This window comes from Polyodon spathula, chromosome 2 (genome assembly GCF_017654505.1).
Source record: "Polyodon spathula isolate WHYD16114869_AA chromosome 2, ASM1765450v1, whole genome shotgun sequence".
Lineage (NCBI taxonomy): Eukaryota > Metazoa > Chordata > Actinopteri > Acipenseriformes > Polyodontidae > Polyodon > Polyodon spathula.
The window spans coordinates 59,654,932-59,678,612 of record NC_054535.1 but is presented as its reverse complement, the minus strand read 5'-3'; the positions used below and the strand labels follow the sequence as shown (position 1 = coordinate 59,678,612).

Genomic DNA, 23,681 nt, shown 5'->3' with positions numbered 1-23,681 from the left:
TTGGTGGCCTACATGGAAGACTTCCGCATGGAAGAGTGTTTCCCCAGTTTCCAGTTAGCTGATCTCACACACATCTTGAACAGCTGAGTGTTGCTGTTGAGTGCCTGATTCACACAACAAGACTGAAAATTTGATTACCATCTGTGTTTCTTGATCGAAGAGCACATTCACAGGGGAGAGGTGTACTTCACTCATTTGATGACATTGATGGTGCTTTTAGGAAGGCGTTTGACCATGATAGCGATGCAATGCATTTGGCATGAAAAGCACAAGTCGTGCCCAGAGAAATGTTAACAGAAAATTCTGATTTGATGGGTCATTCATGTAATGATCCCAGCAAGACTTCATACCACCATCCCTGTTGGCTCTTGTGAACATGATACAGGAGGGTCCAACTATTAAACATCAAACTCAGGTTGTTACAACAACCAGAACAACAGCAGCTCTCACCATATCTCAGCTCCTGATGTTCAACAGTGTAAAACATGCACTAGCTGCAGATTCCTCTGGTACAGTTCACCACAATCATGACCGTGAAACATCACTTCCACTGTACATTGCACTGAAGATCCATGCTGTCACACACAAGAGAAACCTCACTGACACACCCTTCATCCTGTGGATGTGTGTTTCATATGACCGTTAGTGAATGTGTGGATTGCTGTGTGTAGTGAAAGGGTGATGCAGGTGCTCCAAACAAGGACAAGGACAGGTTGTGACGCCGTACCCAGTCCTGTGTTTCTGTGCTGACCAGATGGCAGAACCTCTCCAAGACCATTGCCTTGCCCATCTGTGCACCAGTATTTTGTGCAAGGTTAAGCCAGTGTACCATGTGGTCCCACAATTTCTGGACGAGCACCCTGGGGCGGGTCTCCTGTGGCCTCCAGTATTCCCGGAAATGCATCCGATGCGTTTCCCCCGTGATGTTGAGACGTTGGAGGATGGCTCGCTTGACCAGGTCATACTGGCTGGCCTCCTCGTCAGCAAAGGCTTGGTATGCTGCCTGAGCCTCCCCACTCAGGCAGGGGCCCAATTGACTGATCCAGTACTCATTTAGCTACTGAGCAGTGGTGGCCAACCGCTCAAAGGCAAGCAAATATGCCTTGGGGGTCATCCTCCACTGTCATCTTCTGTGCCCGTGCCTTAGGGGGCACCATCACGGGTACTGCTGGTGCCTGATGTGCGTTCCCGAGCCCGACCCTCTCTATCAGCGCCGTGTATCTCTCCTCCATCTTCCGTCTCTATTACAACGTTTGTAATAGCACAGTGAGCGTGGCAACATCCATCTCCTGTACTGACACCACATGTGAATGTGTGGATTGCTGTGCGTAGTGAAAGGGTGATGCAGGTGCTCCAAACAAGGACAAACACAAAGTTCACGGTTCAAGTTGATTATTTAATTCTCCTTAACTGCTTTCACCGATCAAAAATAATAAAGCTGGCTGTACCCAACAATGGGTATCGCCAGCGCCAAAACGAGGTGTTACAGTCCCGAAATAATAAATTAAAAAAACACTGACGCAACACAAACAGACACGTCTCAGGACAGTGCGTGCTCTTAATGTCCATGATCAAACATTTCATGGTCATTGTCCAAACAGCAGTTCAGCAACTCAACCCTGGTCAAGCCCCTGTTCTTGTTGCTGACCAACCACTGTTTGCCCTTGCCAAGCAAATCCAGTGGACTTGGCCGACCACCATGTGATGTTCGGTGAGCCATCTTGAAGGTATGTCTCGTGATTATTAAATACACTACTGTGGCAGAGCAAAGCTCTGCCCTTTTTAAATTGGCAGGGATGGGGTTAATTTCCCCTACCTGCCTGGGTTTATTATGTTCAGGTGGCCGGTGTTGATTAGTTGATTAGGTTAATTAACGATCAATTAGCGCCCAGCCACCTGACACAAAAGGAGGCCTCTGCTTCTCATTTGAGAGGAGGGAGCTGAGGAAGCAGGTTGGTGTTTGTGATTTTTGACTGTTTTGAATCCAGTGAAGGCATTGCCCAGCCTGGAAAGCTTTATTTTTGTGAGTTTGTTTTTGCTTCATTTGTGTTTAAATTGCTTTATTTATTTTTTTTAATGAAGCAATTTAATAAAGCAATTTAAAAATGAAAAATGAAGCACTGAAGCAGCTCATCCAAAGGGCCAGCTACCAAGCCAACTTCTGAAACAGGCCTGATCCTAAGATTCCAAGCCCGTCAAACTTGGGCTGGAGGAAGGACACCACAGGGGGGCAACCACTATGGCCCATCTTTACAAAAGCATCAAAGTTATGCTGTGAACTTAATCACTGTGGGTGTAGGAAGGGATGCAACTGTGTCAAGGTTACCCTCAAGTGCTCTGCCCTCTGCTGCTGTTCTGGAGAATGTAAGCACTAAGCTAGTACTCAGATCGTTACTCAGACCTGTCAGTTCTTTAGATCTTTGTATCAAATAGGTATCTGTGTGACATCCATTGTACACGTAGACACTTAATTTCTAATAAACAGTTATTTGTGGCATTCATTACAACTTCTCAATTGGACAACACATTTGACCCCTGAGTGAGGTCATTGACCTCTGAATGTCAACAGAGGTCAAACCACTAGTGATTTCCTATGTGAAACATATTGTTCCAGGACACAAATACATATACAACTATGTAATTTAAGGAGTTATGATCGTGTTTTATTACACACTGTGCTAAAATAGCAAATAGTTGTTGTCCGAGGTCATTGACCTCTTACGTCGTCAGAGGTCAAATCCAAGAAAGCTCCACATCTGAAAATAAACCTTAGGGTATGTAGAAAAACTGAAGAAAATGTCACGCTTTTATCATAAAATGCACAATGCTTTTTATGTATGAGCTTATCAGTTGTACTAATAGATAAAACAGAATGAAAACTACAGTGTAAACTGTATTTAATAATTGTAGTATACAGTAAACCGATTGAAGGAAAATAACACATTTTGTGACTTCTTCCTTACCTGCCTGTAGTAAAAGCAGTGTTGGAAATGACTAATTGGTTTTGGCCAACAAAGTGGGAATTTTTGGTGATCAGCAACTTAAAGGCCAAAGTCCTTTCTATAATGAGTGATCCTGCTAATATTAACAAACAAAATACCTTTTTTGTACCAGAATAGGGCAGTATATGGGGTAATGTCTATTCTCTTCATTATATTATAGAAATTAATTTAAATTAGAAAAGTTGTCTAGAGTATCGGTTCTTATCAGAAAGGTAGCAATTTAAATTGTGATGATGTTTGTGAGCCAAAAATGACTTAATGCAGTGAATTTGGAAAAGCATTTACACAGTAGAGTTCCATATTAATCTCTTGTGTGCTATGGACGTACCTTGTACATCCAATAAATCGCTTCCCTAGTGCTAAGGACGGACGTGGTACGCACAATTGAAATACATGGGGAAAAAAAAGGAATCTGGATTGCTGTTTTTTTTTTCACTCCGGGTGGCTCATTAAGGAGTTCTTACATAACATATTCAGTCGTTGGCTTTAATTTCCCTATATTTCACCAACAAAATATATTCGATGTGATGCAGTTGTTAAATGTAATTTACAGCCTATTTGAATGCAAGTGGTGGCTGTCTTTGGCTTGTACTGTGAAACATCCCGAATGAATTTTAAACAGTCTTTGTGTAACTTTCGTTTTCTTTTCAATGAGAATTGATAACAAAAAAGTTTTGCTTTGATTAGTAGCTGTTTTATCGACCTGCATTTAATGAAATTAACTACTGCAGTTTGCATCTTTTTTTTTGTGTCATATGGTGTAAACTCGGCGATTACAGGCTAAAAAAAAAAAAAAAACCCATTAGGAACCATGTGTTTTTGCTATATAGTTAACTGTGAATGAAGCCTTGTATCTCAGACTTGTGTCTGGTTTACATACATGCCAACCGTCCCTGGACAGTCCCAATTTCCTAGCAAATGTCCTGCGTCCCGATGCATAGAAAGAAAGTCCTGATATTTACCCATAGAAAAAAAAAAATATTCAGCACAGTAGAGTTAATGATAACCACACGCTTTGCTCTTCATGCGGCTGACACATCTACAGATCACTAACTTATACAAAGGAAAGAACGCTTCAATATGTGTTTTTACTGTTGTGTCGTGTTTAGGGGGGGTACGTCTATTATATGATGAGTGTTTTTTGCGTATGACATAGTCTAGTGAGTTTGATCATTCACACACTCTATTTTACATTTACATCTATTTGACATACCATACATAGACTCCTTGTTCTTCTTTACGCTGAAAATAGTTCTTAATGACTTTTGCTGTATGTTTGGGGTCATTGTTATGCTGCAGAATAAATTTGGGGCCAATCAGATGCCCCTTCTGGTATTGCATGATGGATAAATATCTGCCAGTACTTCTCAGCATTGAGGAAACCATTAATTCTGACCAAATCCCCAACTCCATTTGCAGAAATGCAGACCCAGATTTGCAAGGAACCTCCACCATGCTTCACTGTTGCCTGCAGACACTCATTCGTGTACCACTCTCCAGCACTTTGGTGAACAAACTGCCTTCTGCTACAGCCAAATATTTCAAATTTTGACTCATCAGTTCAGAACACCTGCTGCCATTTTTCTGCACTCCAGTTCCTGTGTTTTCGTGCATAGTTGAGTCGCTTGGCCTTGTTTCCACGTCAGAGGTATGGCTTTTTGGCCGGCGGTCTTCCATTGACTTCTCCGGACAGTAGATGGGTGTATCAGGGTCCCACTGTTTTCTGCCAATTCTGAGCTGATGGCATTGCTGGACATCTTCCAATTGTGAAGGGAAGTAAGCATGATGTGTCTTTCATCTGCTGCAGTAAGTTTCCTTGGCCGACCACTGCGTCTACGGTCCTCAACATTGCCCGTTTCTTTGTGGTTCTTCAAAAGAGCTTGGACAGCACATCTGGAAACCCCTGTCTGCCTTGAAATTTCTACCTGGGAGAGACCTTGCTGATGCAGTATAACTTCCTTGTGTCTTGTTGCTGTGCTCAGTCTTGCAGTGGTGTATGACTTTTGACAGTAAACTGTCTTCAGCAACCTCACCTTGTTAGCTGAGTTTGGCTGTTCCTCACCCAGTTTTATTCCTCCTACACAGCTGTTTCTGTTTCAGTTAATGATTGTGTTTCAACCTACATATTGAATTGATGATCATTAGCACCTGTTTGGTATAATTGTTTTAATCATACACCTGACTATAATATATATATATATATATATATATATATATATATATATATATATATATATATATATATATATATAGCGCTCTGGAAAAAATTAAGAGACCACTGCAAAATTATCAGTTTCTCTGGTTTTACTATTTATAGGTATGTGTTTGGGTAAAATGAACAGGTTGTCCTGAAAGAAAACTTGCTTCCTTCTGATCTGACAATGTTCTCCAACTATGAGGATTGGTTTTTCCAGCAGGACAATGCTCCATTCCACACAGCCAGGTCAATCAAGGTGTGGATGGAGGACCACCAGATCAAGACCCTGTCATGGCCAGCCCAATCAATCTCCAGACCTGAACCCCATTGAAAACCTCTGGAATGTGATCAAGAGGAAGATGGATGGTCACAAACCATCAAACAAAGCTGAGCTGCTTGAATTTTTGTGCCAGGAGTGGCATAAAGTCACCCAACATCAATGTGAAAGATTGGTGGAGAACATGCCAAGACGCATGAAAGCTGTGCTTGAAAATCAGGGTTATTCCACCAAATATTGATTTCTGAACTCTTCCTAAGTTAAAACATTAGTATTGTGTTGTTTAAAAATGAATATGAACTTATTTTCTTTGCATTATTTATGATTATTTATTTTGACAAGTTGTCATTTTCTGCAAATAAATGTTCTAAATGACAACATTTTTATTTGGAATTTGGGAGAAATGTTGTCAGTAGTTTATAGAATAAAACAAAAATGTTCATTTTACCCAAACACATACCTATAAATAGTAAAACCAGAGAAACTGATAATTTTGCAGTGGTCTCTTAATTTTTTCCAGCACTGTGTGTGTGTGTGTGTATATATAGATATATATATATATATATATATATATATATATATATATATATATCTATATATATAGATATATATAATATATATAATTTTAGTCTCAGAGTCGGTACAATAGATCATGGGCCCCCGGAGCAAAAAATTTCATTCAAAGAATATATATATATATATATATATATATATATTATATATATTATATATATTATAATATTCGTAAGGCAGTTTAATTATGCAGCAGCCTACAGCACTCAGTATTCCCAGGTGGTCTCCCATCCAAGTACTAACCAAGCCCAACATTGCTTTGCTTAAGCATTGCGTGGTAAGTTCGATTTGAAGAGCTTTTTGCCATCAAAGACGTTGCCCAGTGGTCACTACAAGGAAGTCGCTCTTCTTGAAAGTTTAAAATTCACAGCAGGGTAAACCCGCCAAACTTTTTCTGAAAATGATTTACACACAGGCACATCCAGCATCTTAAAAGTTTCTACATTCTTACACCAAACATTAGCACTTTAGGACTGAAATATGATGCAGTAGAATAACTTTTTCATGTAAAGTTTGCATTTTGTTACAACATAGTTGTTGGTAGTTTAGAACCATCTGGTTATCTTTGAACATATATATATATATATATATATATATATATATATATATAGAGATATATAGAGAGAGAGAGAGAGAGAGAGAGAGAGAGAGAGAGAGAGAGAGAGAGTGAGTGAGTCAGGGGTACCTGAAAAGGAGCATAGTCATTTTGATGCGAGTCCAAAATTCAAAAAATGCCTGTAGCACAGGGCGTTACAAGGGCCTCAGCAGAGAAGTGGTTAATTAAAACACCAGTCTTGGCAAGTAAACAGGGTGTCTAAAACCTGCTTGTGCAGGTGAGAATTTTTAGAAACAGAGAGAGGTCAGGCTTAGTCCAAGCATGGTACAGTTAATATGAGGGTATTATATTTAACATATTCATTATAGCCTGAATTTAAATGAAAATAACAGGACTGGCCACTGTATGTTTAGAGGTTTTATTCAAAGGCTTATGATAAAACCCTACAGTCTTTGTCCAATATTTTGTTACCACACATTTGCATATGAAAGTAAACTAATCGGAAAAGTTGACAAGACATGCTGCTGAGGAAATATATTATAGTTGGTGTTAGTAGACTAAGGGTAACATCTCTTTTACAAATAAAGTTGATATATATATATATATATATATATATATATATATATATATATATATATATAAAACAGCATCTCTTTTAATACTTATATAAACTTGTATTGTACTTGGTAGCAAAGGATCCTGTGAACTTTAGTTCACCTAACTTTTTAGAGAAAGGAGGGGATGAAAATGAGAACCATGAGATCATGTTACAATATTTTGGAAATTAGTTATATTCAATTAATTTAATGTTTTTACTCCAATTAGTTTTAAAAAGAGTTGACCGGATCCTTCTAGAATATATCATTAACTCATTAAGGTAAGAACTGTCAAGGCAGATTGATGATCAGATTTCGTTGGGACTCCTGATGTATTCAATGGAGGGTAAACCCTATATAAGCCCAGAGCAAGACCCCATTCAATACCACTGAACATGCTCTTGCAAGATGATGTGGTCCATGCTCTGAAAAACTGATTAATGTTTGGTCGTATTCAGAAGTCTCTGCCTTTTGAAGACAGTTCTTAATTTTCAATATATCCTACCGTACACTTCCCTATACTGGAAGGTAACCATCTATTTGAATTTATATCTCGTTTATATTGGAAGTATTGCTATAAGGTATAGAAATTATGATTTAGTATATAGATTGATATATTTTACGTTATAGGACTTAGCGGTGGGCGCTTTAGCTTTTTGCATTTTATAGCCTGAAGGCTACACATATGATAACCATATTTGTATTACTGTATTGAAGTATTAATGCTGTTAAACATGTAAAGGCACTGGAAACGCCCAGATTGTCTATTAGCAGGGATCCAAAGTGGCTTGGAACCACTCAATCCATTATTAAGCATTTAATAAAACTGAAGGAGTACTAAAAACTTAAAACTTCAAATGAAATGAGTCTGTGTGACTTTCTTGATTATTAAAAAGTTGTCTGGACATATAGTACGCCCAATGCATGAACAAAACCATTTACAGGAATTTAAAACATCTCTGTCATCCTTAAACATTTCCCCTGAGTTAAGAGTGTGCACACACACACACATATATATATAAACAGAGTATGTGAATTTCTGACAATACCATATTTAACTTAAATAAACCCCAAGAGCCTCTCTTGCCAATACCATGTACCTTCTTTACACATTTAGCTAAATATGTGGTATAACTAACTACTCAACACAGCTGTTTGAACATAGATACAAATCATATAAATCAAAAGAAAAAGATAATTGAAACAAAAAAAACCATTTGAACAGTTGATTTTAATGTGACCACAAATAAAGACAACACTTGTATTTTTCAGCCCCCTGTTCAGCTTGCAACTGAAATCAGTGTAACTACTTGCAGTTTTTAATGTGAATATATCAAATAGCAGACACAAGCAAAACATATAATAATTGACTTTAATTCAAAGATTGCTTAAAAAATAATCAGAAAAAAGAAAAAAACACACTAAAATTCCATTGTTAATACAACAGTATCCCATGTTTTCTGTCTACAATGTATGCATCCACTTAAACCGTAAAACAGAGCAGATTTAAAGAAACCCATTGATTCTCTTCAATAAAAAAAGAAAAATAAATCAAGACGCTACAGTATATATTTGTACCATACTTTTCAAAGTAAATGCTGTGATATACAGTGCGTCCTACTACATCGATTACAACTTTATTTTTTCATTGACCACCGTTAACATTTATGCTTCATTATTACGTTGATGCTCTTGTTTAAACAATATTAAATGTTATTCTGAATACTCCCACCACCTTTTAACTATAAAACTTAAACACTATATATGTATAAGGTAGAAATCTTCTTTTGCTTGGATATAAACCAACCATTCAAACTGTTACCTTTGAACACATACAGAAAGGAAGCGAAGTACATAGCTGTAATGGTAGATTAAACAACCAACGATGGAAACACAGCTCAGCTGTCTTCAGGTTTGTGACTGACAGTGGCCCGAAAGAACGGTTGTTCTGTGAACATGTGTTACATTTACTAAAATAAAACTAATAAAAAAGACCAAATTCCCATCTTTATTTTTTTAGATTCTATTGATTTTTAGTATTACTATGCAGGTCTGCTGCTGTAAGATCATTACCGTTATTAAAAATGTGCACAGATTAAATCTACCAGTTAATTAACTAATGCCCCTAAATTAACCAATATTTTTTTTTTTTTTTTTACACTATTCTTTCAGAAATTTTAATTTTCACGTGGAACTACATATTACTGTATGGGTACATTTTACAGAAATTGTGAAATTTGTGATAACCGTGAAAAAAATATATAGCCTTAATCATAGCCGATGAGCAATTGACCAAGTTTATCCATAGTGACGATACATAAGCACGACTTAATAAACTTTATGCTAGCATAATAATAAATCATAATATGCATTACATAAGAACATTTTAAAGAAAACAAAGTAGCACAATCCCAAATACCATACCACTAATCAAGACTAATACAATACATGAAAAAGCTTTTTAATTTTGTTTGTTTATATCAACTGGTAATGAACAAATGATCTTCTTTTCTTGTTGTTTGATGGCAGACTCAAAGAGGCTAGACCATTACATGTTAATTGAATGGGCATGTTTCTTGCATAAGGGCTTATCCTTTTTTGAGAAAAAAGTCTGACCCTCCAGATTTGTAGAACATACCTGGAACAAAAACAGTAGTGGTCAGTTTCAAATAACTTTCAGAAGTGTAGGCAGCACAGTACACTTGTGGTCAACAAGATATACAAGGTGATTGTGAAGTCACTGTATAAATGAAAAGAATAAGCAAAAGAACCCCGATCTCAGCACATTACCATCGGGTCAAGGGAGTCAGAAAGGTCAACCTGTATAGACAAGGTTAACTATCATGCTAATGAATCAGGATTTTTCTGTAGTTAGAACACATTTTAAATGTCAAAATTAGTTTTAATTAACCTTTCAATCTTTTGTTTTTTTTCCTATTTGTTTCTTTTTTTAAGCTATTTTTATTATTTTTATTTATTTTCCTCCTAATTTGGAATGTCCAATTGTGTTTTTTCTCCTCACCGCAGTGAGTCCCCAAACAGCACAGATGTTCCGTGGATGTGTGTGCGTCCTCCAACCTCACAAGCCTAAAACCAGAACCTCTTTTACACCGCGCAATGAGGAGAAGGAATCCCTAGCGGTATCGTCCCCCGTCCCCCCCAGAGTGTCAGAGCCAATGTGAAGCCCCCTTCATAGTCCCCAGTAAAGTTCTGCCTCTTTGCACAGTCCAGGCGCAAACTGCCGCCATCCAAGCTGTACGACTCATCGTGCGCTCCCAGCAGCAGTGCTTTCTGATTGGTGGAATAAAGTTCTGAGGTTTTTAACAATGGACAGATACAAAAGTAATAAATAATGTTCTATCTTGCCCACTTGATCAGTGACTTCTGAATCATGCTATAGATACATGCCAAATACGTGTAGTCCCCCTCATCAACATCATATCCCTTAAAAACTGTTGTGATGCATGTCTATCTTGCCTAAAGCTTTTTGCATGGTGTTGAGTGCAACTACAGTGGTTTGAGACATTGGTAGAATGGTGAGACAAAGATAACATTTTGTTGTTTTGGCTTTGCTATGGAATCACAATGGTATAACCAATACACACGACAGTCCGTTGCAGAATCTACTTTTAAGTGTGTCTTTCTTTTTGATTAAGCTTTAAAAAGCTGTCAATTTCCACACGTCTCCAAATGTCATTATTTGTGTAAAATAATTTAGATTTTTCTAGGACGTAACATATTCAGGGTTCGACATTAATCATGGCCTGGCAGCCCGGAGCTGGTAGAGCTTGTAGTTTGGCTGGTAGTTATGAAGCACCACAGGCTAAACTGGGCAGGTAACATTTTTGGCTTCCATTTCATGAATGCTGGAAAATGGATCAGTGTGCCAAAAAGTTGAATATTTCACAAGATAGCAGGTGTTTGTCCGCTGCTGTGATTGCAGTGAAAAAAGATGCACAGGTGGATACCCAGATATGCTCATGGAAGCTGAACAATAGAATCACATTGTCAGACTTTTTGATTTGGGGTACAATGTGTTCAGGTAAGAAATTCCATTCACGATCTTTACAGGACTCGTTCATATCAGCAGTAAGTGGTGCTGACTTGGGAGAGGCTACAAGCGACAATGACCTGAGAATGACTATTTTCATTATAATTATTGTTTGAATAGTGTTTATTATTACGATTAGTATAAATTCGTTAACCTTTTAGTGTTGCAGTTACCATGGTAACAGCGTGGTTTCGGGTTTTCTTGCAAAAAAACCAGTGTTATTTGTACACAAACATTTTCAAATTTTTAATAGCGTATTTTCATCTTCTGACAAGCACGCCAATGTGTGCATGTTAAATGGCGGAAATAATACAATAGCATATATTTTAAGGCTTCGCTCATGCACATTCGCTCATGCACATACCATGCAAATTACTAAACATACGAAATGAAAAGCCATCAGCGCGTTTATATGGTGTGTGAACTGCACAGTTTTTTTTTCTTTCCCCATTTGTTTTTTTTTCAGGACCGTGTCCGTTTGTGTTCACAATGTAGTTAGCAAGTGCACTTGGTGTGTGAAACGCATGTTTACAATATCCTGCAAGGCATATTGAAAGATTGCAGCTATCTATGTATTGCGATGGTTTTTAATGTAGCATGTTTTAGATTCTTAAACATTGCTGTGGAAGAAAGCACTGGGGAGCACTTTGCTAATTTAATGAATACATTTCTTGAATGCCTACAGTAGGAGAATGCAGTTTACGCAATTCTGCACTTTTCTCCTAATGTTGTCATTAAATAAATTGATTTGAGAAGATTGAATATAGTTTACTATTTTGTGAGTTTTGACGAGTTCGGTGAGATTTTGGAGTATTTCTTGATAACGAGATTTCCAGTGAAAAACAAGTTTTTTTTTTTTTTTTTTTTTTTTTTTGTTTTTAATTTACTGATGCCGTAGCAACTCAAGTCAAAAATAACAGTAATAGTTTAAAAATTAAATATCAGGTGAATTTATTGCAGATGCTAACTAATTTTATTTATATATTGTCATCTCATCAAGACATGTTAAATGTACAAAAAGCCAGATTTAAAAAAAAACAGATCAGCTAATACCATTTAAACATATGGTATACACATAATCAGAATAGTTAAACAAATAGCCTATAAGATTTGGATTGGATTTCTTTATTTTATTTTTGAATAGCGCAAACACACAACTTAATTACTCTGCTATTAACTTGGCAAGCAGAGTGATACAGGTTTGTACTTACTACTAGTTCAGTTACAATTGTATCCGGGCCAGTAAAAACACTACCTCAGTGGCGCAAGGGGCCAGTAGTAAAAAATCTAAATGTAGAGCCCTGCATATGCACTTGTGTACTGGAGCTCAGTACTGTTTTCTCAAAAGCAATAGAAGTTTATTTCTACTTACTGAACACACAAAACAGGTGTCATGCCAAATATATCCCAAGGCTTCCAGAAACTTATCTCCAGCTTCAATGGGGAAGTCACAACCATGGCAGCTTGTACCAAACATGTTATAATAATCTACAGAGAAATAAAGAAATACAGTTTTGCAACAAGCAAAAATAAAAAATGTTAATGCGGTAGAAAAATATATTGCATGGCTATACATTTAAATAAAATGATCAATCCACCCGATTTATTTATTTATTTATTTATTAATATGGTATGAAACTGAAGACTATCTTGCATGAAGAGAAATGAAAGCTAACTTAATTGAAGAAAGGAATGTACTGTATGGCATCCTAATATATACACTGTCATTTGGAAAATTTGATGTAAAGTTACCATTGAAGAGGGCAGTGTGAGGGTGAGACCCTCACTGTAATATTTCAATGCCTAGCTGTTATTGTGTTTATTATTGCTAATGTTATTCTACTGGCGATAGAGCTGTTGTTTATTATGTATATTGCACTTTGTTGAGTAAAGTTTATTTGATAGATGGAGGTATATTGCTGTATATAGATTAGGGCGCTTTCCTTAATGAAGTTGCCATAGCTATACATGTGGGACAAGGGTTTTGTTATAGCCTTATGTTTGGTAATCTTCCAAGAGAAGGGGTAATGCTAATGTTGAGTGTTTACTGGTAATGGTTAGGGACTAGAGAATTATAATGGCAATGGCAATAATAACGAGTAAAAACAGAACAGTTTAATGACCGTGTTTGTAAACAAAGATGGTAGTTATGCAGGTTAAACAAATATGTATAAATGAGAAGAAACCTGTTGAAATATATGTTTATTGTAAATGTCTTTATATGTCCAGGTGTTGGTGTTTATTGAATAATTAATCCTGTTAATGTAGTGAGGGCTGGGGATTTTTAATGCTGTGGCTTTCCTTAGAAGGGGGAATTTTTTGGTCAGGTCGTGATTATGTCTGTGTGAATGTCAGTCATTGTATGTACAACCTCTTAGTCAGTTGTCATTTGTAATGTGTGTGATGTATGCAGTGCCACAATAAATATTTATGCCTGTGAACACTACCAAGTTGTGGTTTCCTGTGGTTTAGTGGGATATTGTCGCTTTCAGAAAGGCTGTGGAATGAATATAAACATTTATCATAAAATAATTTATCTTGACAAATAAGTCCTGTATAGGGACCAGAGTTACGCTTTACCTTGCTCACAGTAGGGCTCCCCATCCTCCAAATGGAAAACATTGTTGCGGATTGGCTGATGACAAGACGTACACAAGAAACAGTGGACATGCCAGGTCTGTTTCAGAGCATTGATAATTTCCTGAGGAAAAAAGTAAACAAATAAACATCATTTAAAGTTTATCCTAAACTCAAATGCATTATAAAAGAATATTCACCATACAAAATGGATACAAAAAATATATATATATATATTAAAAAGAAAAATCAAATAAACCAAATTTTAAGGCAAACAGATATTATCAAACAAGTTTTAAATCCCGACACACAACTGGAACCTCTAATTAACTGGGCTTTGGTGCAAGGGAAAAAATGGCCTTTTCACCACAAACTCTTGAACACTGAAAAAAAAAAGCTTGTTTCTTTGGTATGCAATATGCACACATGAACTTAAAGGAATTAAATTTCAGACAAATAATGTCAAAAGCAAAAACTTGAATGTATCTCTAAAGCAGACTACTGGCTAGCATAGAAGCCAGCACTGGTGTGATATAATCAGTCACCTGCATTCTGAATCACCTGAAATGTGTTAGTAACATTTGAGAGAACAACAGAAACAAAACCATACAGTAATTTGAGTATACAACTTTTGCATCACGTAGACTGTTAGGATTGAGACAATAAAAAAAAAAAAAACATCACGTAATATAACATCACGTAATAAATAAAAATGATATTGCAAAAATCTTCCGGAAGTCATAATAAAAAGGTCAGTAGCATGAATAATTTGGGATAGCGGGTCTGAAAATATACATTATTTTATAAGCCAAATAAGAGGCCAGAGATCATGCCCTAACATGACCTTGACCACTGAATTTAAAGCATTATTTAAGTTTTTAACAATGGGAAAAGGCAGGATTGGTACACAGCATAACCTATGTACTGGCAAATAGTCTACTGAGTGATAAATATTTCAGTTCAGCTGAATGCACAGGCTTAAATGGAGGTTTCAAGAGTGCACTGAGCACCATGTTTAACATCCAGTGAGGAATAATGTCCTTCATTAGGCTGCCGAAGCCGCCAAACCCCTTTCATAAATTGCCCAACCAGGAAACTGAGCTCCAATTTTGATATGGCAAGCCAGACAGACCTTTAATGGGGGATTTCCCCTCAAACAGGTCCTGCAAAAATATCAGTATTACTGCCATGGGACAAGTCGTGGGGTCGAACCCTACTGGACAGACCCAGACGGCTCAATGCAGCCATTCAGGGGTCAGACCCAGAGCTGCTGGCTCAATGGGTTGATATGCTCAAATGTCCCCCGTGCTTGACTGTGCAGGTCACAGCGCTTGGACAGTCTTCACAGCTGGCTGCTCAGGAGCTGCTTCAGGATTTAAAATCAGTTTCCTGGGCCAATAAGGGGCTAATAGAAGCACCTTGGCCTGGCCCTGCCTTATTTTCTCCAAACACAGCAGGAGCAAGTTGAGCGGCAGAAAAGGCTATGGCCTCAGCCACTGGTGTGCCAACGCATCTACCGCCCATGGGTCTACGCCTCTTACTATGGAGCCTCAGTCTGCTTAAAGACAGCAACGGGGCTGTTCAAGACCTGAACAAGACCGCTTGGTATAAGCCCTGATCGGTATCAGGTCGGTAGCAGGTCGAAACCGGGACGGTACCGGGTTGGTCTGGCACCGGTTTGTTGACATTTGCACCGGGTCAGTATGGTGCGGTACCGGTCCCCAGGTCGCAGTTAGCGTAGGCAGCACTGTACAAGAAACCTGCGCAAGATACTGGCAAAGCCACTCAGTCAGTACTCACACGAAAATAAGGGAAGCCTGCTTGTTAGAATTAAGAAAATAAGAACATAAGAAAGTTTACAAACGAGAGGCGGCCATTCGGCCCATCTTGCTCGTTTGGTTGTTAGTAGCTTATTGATCCCAAAATCTCATCAAGCAGCTTCTTGAAGGATCCCAGGGTGTCAGCTTCAACAACATTACTGGGGAGTTGATTCCAGACCCTCACAATTCTCTGTGTAAAAAAGTGTCTCCTATTTTCTGTTCTGAATGCCCCTTTTTCTAAACTCCATTTGTGACCCCTGGTCCTTGTTTCTTTTTTCAGGCTGAAAAAGTCCCTTGGGTCGACACTGTCAATACCTTTTAGAATTTTGAATGCTTGAATTAGGTCGCCACGTAGTCTTCTTTGTTCAAGACTGAACAGATTCAATTCTTTTAGCCTGTCTGCATATGACATGCCTTTTAAGCCCGGAATAATTCTGGTCGCTCTTCTTTGCACTCTTTCTAGAGCAGCAATATCTTTTTTATAGCGAGGTGACCAGAACTGCACACAATATTCAAGATGAGGTCTTACAAGTGCATTGTACAGTTTTAACATTACTTCCCTTGATTTAAATTCAACACTTTTCACAATGTATCCGAGCATCTTGTTAGCCTTTTTTATAGCTTCCCCACATTGCCTAGATGAAGACATTTCTGAGTCAACAAAAACTCCTAGGTCTTTTTCATAGATTCCTTCTCCAATTTCAATATCTCCCATATGATATTTATAATGTACATTTTTATTTCCTGCGTGCAGTACCTTACACTTTTCTCTATTAAATGTCATTTGCCATGTGTCTGCCCAGTTCTGAATCTTGTCTAGATCATTTTGAATGACCTTTGCTGCTGCAACAGTGTTTGCCACTCCTCCTACTTTTGTGTCGTCTGCAAATTTAACAAGTTTGCTTACTATACCAGAATCTAAATCATTAATGTAGATTAGGAATAGCAGAGGACCTAATACTGATCCCTGTGGTACACCGCTGGTTACCACACTCCATTCTGAGGTTTTTCCTCTAATCAGTACTTTCTGTTTTCTACATGTTAACCACTCCCTAATCCATGTACATGCGTTTCCTTGAATCCCAACTGCGTTCAGTTTGAGAATTAATCTTTTGTGCGGGACTTTGTCAAAAGCTTTCTGGAAATCTAAATAAACCATGTCATATGCTTTGCAATTATCCATTATCGATGTTGCATCCTCAAAAAAATCAAGCAAGTTAGTTAGGCACGATCTCCCTTTCCTAAAACCATGTTGACTGTCTCCCAGGACCCTGTTACCATATAGGTAATTTTCCATTTTGGCTCTTATTATAGTTTCCATAAGTTTGCATATAATAGAAGTCAGGCTTACTGGTCTGTAGTTACCTGGTTCAGTTTTGTTTCCCTTTTTGTGGATCGGTATTACGTTTGCAATTTTCCAGTCTGTCGGTACCACCCCTGTGTCAAGAGACTGCTGCATGATCTTGGTTAGCGGTTTGTAAATTACTTCTTTCATTTCTTTGAGTACTACTGGGAGGATCTCATCCGGCCCAGGGGATTTGTTTATTTTAAGAGCTCCTAGTCCCTTTAACACTTCTGCCTCAGTTATGCTAAAGTTATTTAAAACTGGATAGGAACTGGATGACATGTGGGGCATGTTGTCAGTATCTTCCTTTGTAAAAACTTGTGAAAAGTAATCATTTAACATATTTGCTATTTTTTTTTCTTCATCTACGATTTTGCCATTTGTATCTCTTAAACATTTAATCTCCTCTTTGAATGTTCTCTTGCTGTTGTAATATTGGAAAAACATTTTGGAATTGGTTTTAGCTCCCTTAGCAATGTTCATTTCTATTTCTCTCTTGGCCTTTCTAACTTCCTTTTTGACTTGCGTTTGCAGTTCTGTGTACTCTTTCTGCGTACTTTCTTTTTGGTCCTTTTTTAATGCTCTGTAAAGTGCCTTTTTTCGCTGAATATTTTTTTTTAATTGATCTATTAAACCATTTTGGCAATTTAGTTTTACATTTAGATTTGTCTACTTTAGGGATGTAATTGTTTTGCGCCTCTAGTACTACATTTTTGAAGAACAACCATCCTTCTTCTGTGGGTGTTTTCTCTATTTTACTCCAATCTACTTCTGTTAGTCTCTGTTTCATGCCTTCATAGTTTGCTTTTCTAAAATTGTAAACCTTAACTTTAGTCTTTACTTTTGGGGATTTAAAAAACACTTCAAATGAGACCATGTTGTGGTCTGAGTTTGCCAGTGGTTCTCTGACCTCTGTTTTAGTTATTCTATCTTCGTTATTTGAAAAGACTAAATCAAGGCATGCCTCCCCTCTAGTGGGTGCCTTGACAAATTGTGTTAGGAAGCAGTCATTTGTCATTTCCACCATTTCTATTTCATCCTTCGTGCTACCCACCGGGTTTTCCCATTTTATTTGGGGGAAGTTGAAATCCCCCATTAGTATGGCTTCTCCTTTGCTACACGCATTTCTAATGTCATTGTATAACAGATTATTTTGCTCACCGTCTGAATCTGGCGGTCTATAGCATGCTCCTATTATTATGCCCTTTGAATTTTTGTCCGTTATTCTGACCCATATTGATTCGGTTTTATTTTCTTTGTCCAGGTTTAACACCTGGGCTTCAAGACTGTTTCTTATGTATAGCGCTACCCCTCCTCCTCTTCTGTCCTGCCTGTCTTTCCTATACAGTGTATACCCACAAATATTATATTCGTCCCCATCACTCTCAGACAACCACGTTTCTGTAACACCTATCACATCATAGTTACCTGTTAGTGCAGTAGCTTCAAGTTCTAGAATTTTGTTTCTGATACTTCTAGCATTTAGATAAATACATTTAATGGTTGTCTTACCTGAGTTGTTGTTCTTGTTTTGATGCGGTCTCCCTTCTGTTTTTTTTTTGTTGATTTCTCCCCCCTTCCTTTCTAGTTTAAATGCTTCTGAACCTGCTCGAGGATCTTTTCTCCAAGTAGACTGGTTCCCTTGTTATTTAAGTGCAGTCCATCCCGTCTATACAGATAGTCCTCGTTGTAGAATGTGGTCCAATGATCAAGATAGGTGAAGCCTTCCCGTGTGCACCACGTCTTCAGCCATGCGTTTTGATTAATTATTTCCAGCTGTCCATATGGTCCTTTGCAAGGTGCCAGTAGTATACCAGAAAATACCACAGTTTTGGTTTTCTCTTTTAATTTCCTTCCTAGCTCTCTGAATTTGTTTTGCAGGGATTTTGGTCTGTCTCTTCCAATGTTGTTTGTACCGATGTGGACGACTACTACCGGGTCGTCTCCTGTTCATTCTAGGAGCCTGTCCATGTTCTCAGTGATGTGCTTGACCGAGGCTCCCGGAAGGCAGCACACTGTTGTAGTAAGGGGGTCCAAACTGCGAACTGAACTTGCTGTGTTTCTCAATATGGAGTCCCCAACAATCATGACCTCCCTTCTTTTTGCTGTCTGGTCACCACTGTCAATAGGGTCCTGGATGTTGTTCCTTTCATTCTCTTGTTGTTGGTTCTGCTCATCAAAATTCTGAAGTGACTCAAATCTGTTGGTTGTTTTGATTTCTGGTGGTGGTGTTTGACAAAGTTTCTTTTTTTCCCTGCTTCTGCCTACCTGAACCCAGCTGTTCTGACCTATCTCCCTGGTGGCTTTCAGTCTGTTAGGGGTGATGCAGACTTCCATGAATTGTGGGTGTGCCAGTTCCTCAAGATCCTGTTGCTGTCTCACTTCTTCCAGCTCCATTTCTAGCATACTTACTAGTTTATGCAAATCCTGGATCGCACGGCACTTTACGCACACTTGGTTTAGCTCCGCTGGGTTTTCTCGGATTTCCCACATCAAGCAGGTGTCACAGATTACAGGCTTGAAGACCATGTTGAGGGTTTTTTTTTTTAAGTTTAGTTTCTTCTGCAGCCGTCAACCTGCTTTCAAACTGCTTCGAAACTGCTCTGTACTTTTCCACGCCTGTACTTCTCCCACTCGCTGTCGCTGGGAAGACTGCCTCGTTTAACTGCGTTGTTCAGCTGTGCTGTTGGCTCCTCCCCTCGCCCGTGTCTCAAAACGGCGCTGAATTTGAATCAGCTGCTCCGAGTTTCAGCTTGTTTGTTATCAGAAAAACACACGCGTCTGTCTGACTTTGAGCTGCTGCTATGTTTCCCCAATGTCCTCTGTTTTCTGATTAAAGCAATTCAAGATGCAATTTCTCCTTTCTGCTTCGAAACTGCTCTGTACTTTTCCACGCCTGTACTTCTCCCACTCGCTGTCGCTGGGAAGACTAACAGCTATGTTGGAACCAAGATGGTACCGGGTCGGTTTGGTAACTTTAGCACTGGGTTGATACAGCATGGTACCAGTGCGGTAAAATCAGTCTCGGGTTGGGAACGGAGCAGGTTGGTGACCTCGGTACCAGTATGGTAGGGGCCCTCCAGTTTGCAGTTACCGCGGGTAGCAATGTACAGGTATGCCCACCTGCGCAAGCTACTGGCAAAACACCTCCGTCAGTACTCACATGAGACTGAGGGAAGCTTGCTTGTTAGAATGAAATAACAATCCTCATAATGGCTGTAGTACACAAATATGCGTAATTAGTAAAACTAATACAGCGATTACTTTTAACCCTTTGAGTAGTGAGTTCTAAAATGCCAAGCCGGCCCTACAGGAGTGAGTTTTTTTTTCTGTCTTCTGCATGAACTTGATTATTACGAGTACAGCGTACAAACAAGCTGAAAGCTATGTATTTGATCAATATGTATTTGAATACTGACAAAATATAGACACAAGAGAAATTTATTGATTAAAATTAATTAAATAACTATTAACACAGATCACAGATCTCGATGCATTTTGTAAATAGGCTTATTAGTAGTTGATTTACATTGCTATGAAAATATATAAACAAGTAACTGTTACCGTAAATAAATAAAACAAAAAAATATTAATTTTTATTTGGCACAGGGAACAACCACAACACACCCTAAAAGTCATTGAGCTTGGCGCTGTCTCTTCGCTGGACGCCTGTCACTTGATGTTGATGGTAAATTTTTTTTCACTTATCTCTTCACTAACATACTCACTGACATCCGATTCAGTGGAAGAACTGTATGAATTTGAATTTAAATCAGAATCTGAGTTCAGTATTATTTCTAATAATTTTATGTGATCAGGGTTTTGTAGGCTCAGTAATTCAAGTTTAAAGTTGCAGAACATACCGGTACGTTCGTACTCCCTGGGGACCAGAGAACACCAGTACGTTCGTACTGCTCAAAGGGTTAATATCACATATATTTTTGTGGAAAAACACAATGGGCCCAATGTTCAATCTTCGCACAATCCCCTCGCTAAATTTGTGCCTCGCAAAAAAAATAGTGCTTTGACACAAAATAAGAGATATTCCAGAACGGCACAAAGCAGTTGCACGACATTGGAATATAGCAGTTTTTTGAGCAATTCGCAAATCTGTTTGTGACTTGCAAAACCATCTGTGCATTGACTACCAATATGCCAACTGCGCACAACAGCCAAGCGAGAATGCAGAATGATGGACAGTCACCATTAGTAATGGCATTACCCCGACAAGCTGCTATCATTGGTGTCGCCACATATGTACCGATATGACATCAGACAAGACCACACAATATATCGTGCACACATACATACGGACCATTCAAATACACAATTGGCTCCATAGATAGGCATTGAGTTTTCAAATTAATGAACTGATAACGCCACTGTTTTATTGAATACGGACAGTATTGTACAGGTTTCTTTAAAGGCTAGATTAGCTGACATAGCTGTATGTTTTTGAGGTAAAATTAAAAAAAAAAGCTTTGGATACTGTCTTTTTTTTTCTGAATGATTTTTTTTTTTTATATATATGTCATACCATGACAAAGTCTACTGTGGTAGCACACTCTCTGATTTGTAAATGTAACGAGTTCATTCACCTGCAAAGTCAACATCAATCAAGCATTTTTATATACACAATACACAGAAACGCGTTATGTTATTCATTCTATTCACCCATTTGAACATCATGATTAAGCCCAGATTGTAAGGTTTTGAGTGTTTTTTTTTGTTTTCTTTTTTCGTTTCCATTTTTTTTGTAAGAATAATAATTAATTCTAAATATGCTCCTAAAATTTTAATTGTATCCTACTATGATTTCTCAATAAATGAACAGTCTGTACAATTAGCAACATCGACATTCAGCAGACTGGACAGCTGCATAAAAACAGCCAGTTATTACAGTTAATAGAACTGTTTGTCCCGCCTCAGCTAACTTATGATTTGACTGCTGCAGAGAAAATACAGGTCTTTGATTGGTTGATCGAATTACCGGTCTGGCTTTAGGAAAACATTAGCATGCCTTTCACAGCAAGAGTGCCCTGTTGGTGTTTGGCTCTCCGAACTACAGCTGCCTACAAACATGCAGCAACTTATGGTATAGCCAAATAAAGCAATGGGCCACAAGATGGGTGTATGACATATTTATACAATTAATTTACAGATGTGTGGCAACACACAGCAAAGATAACAGGCAGGACCCCCCTCCCCTCTTCATCCATCTCTCAATCTTCATTTCCATACTTTGACAGTAAAAGTTGGATGCCGATATGCCTGTAGAGCAGTGAAGAACTGTATAACTGTATAGAACTGTAAACACACTACCGCTGTCCATCATATCAATACAGTGATAAAATACATAACTGATCCACCGATCCGTTGTGTGCGGATGGGGGGGTTGGGGTTCTGTATTATTGTACCCATCTCCAGAGTGGACTGTTACTCTGACAATATTTGAGCTAGCGGTGCGCAGTTATTGGAACTAGCGCATCGAAATTAGCGCGCAGATAATGGTATATTCAGACGAATTAGGGCTTTCACCCAATTCAAATTTGATTGCGCTATGTACATACTGAATGTCCACCTTGAATACATTTGCATCACATGTTTCTAATTAGCGATGCATTAGCACATGCTAATAGGACAATATTAAAGGAACAGAAGGAAGGTAGTGTGCTGGAAAGAGTGCATGTTTCCACACTCGTCTGTTGGACACGGGAATATGCTATAAACATCGCTATGATATGAACATGTTATATATGTTATTAAGGAAACAAAGGAAGAGCCTTATTGCTTGTATGTTTTTGCTGCAAATTGACTATGGTGATGCAGTATATAGGTTTGCATCACCATCAACTTTAGGTATACTGGACTCGCTATATCATGCAGTATTGAGGTACATTACAAATACAAGATTTAATATTCGTCATTGTATATTATACGATTTGGAAGGCTGGACTTCTTTGGCTTTATGCAGGTTGAAGCACTGGTATATTCTGGTATATAAGGCAATTCAATGTAAATTATATGAATATACTTATTTATATGAATACCTTATAGCTTCCCATAGTAACCATAGCCTCAGATCTCATTCTTTTTTGCACTTTAAAATCCCAAATGTGCGTACTGAGGTTGGTAAAGGATCATTTGCTTAATATGACCCATGATCCTGGAATGAGTTCCAGTCCAAACTAAAGCTGCAGACCCAGATATCTTTATTGCAGTTTAAGAGTAAACTGCATGATTTCGTGACAGAGTTGTTATTGTTTTAAATAGTTGACTACTTTTGTGTGTTTTGTTTTAAATGTGATTTGCTTGTATCTTAATTGTATTTTATTGTATATTTGTCCGATTGACTCGCTGCTACCTGCTTGGCTAGTTCTTACGTGTAAAAGAGGTAATACACACACACACACACACACACACACACACACACACACACACACACACACACACACACACACACACACACACACACACACACACACACACACACACACACACACACACACACACACACACACCACACACACACACACACACACACACACACACACACACACACACACACACACACGTCTAATGGTTAGACAGAGACCTGGAGTTGCCTATAAGCCACAGTGTCTCGCACCCACTGTGAAATGTGGTGGAGGATCGGTGATGATCTGGGGGTGCTTCAGCAAGGCTGGA

At 38.3% G+C, this 23,681-nt stretch overlaps 1 protein-coding gene across 8 annotated transcripts in view; it reads right to left on the bottom strand.

Annotated features, from left to right (window-relative positions):
• Positions 1-9,176: 9,176 nt before the first annotated feature.
• LOC121298807 (PDZ and LIM domain protein 5-like) overlaps positions 9,177-23,681 on the bottom strand; it is a 215,733-nt gene continuing 201,228 nt past the window's right edge. For all 8 annotated transcript variants that reach the window (XM_041226038.1, XM_041226046.1, XM_041226054.1 and 5 more), the window contains 3 exons: positions 13,833-13,953; positions 12,625-12,740; positions 9,177-9,839 (listed from right to left, as the gene is read on the bottom strand). In XM_041226038.1, coding sequence (XP_041081972.1) covers positions 9,750-9,839; positions 12,625-12,740; positions 13,833-13,953 — 327 coding nt within the window. In that variant the 3' untranslated portion in view covers positions 9,177-9,749. The remainder of the gene's footprint in view (positions 9,840-12,624; positions 12,741-13,832; positions 13,954-23,681) is intronic.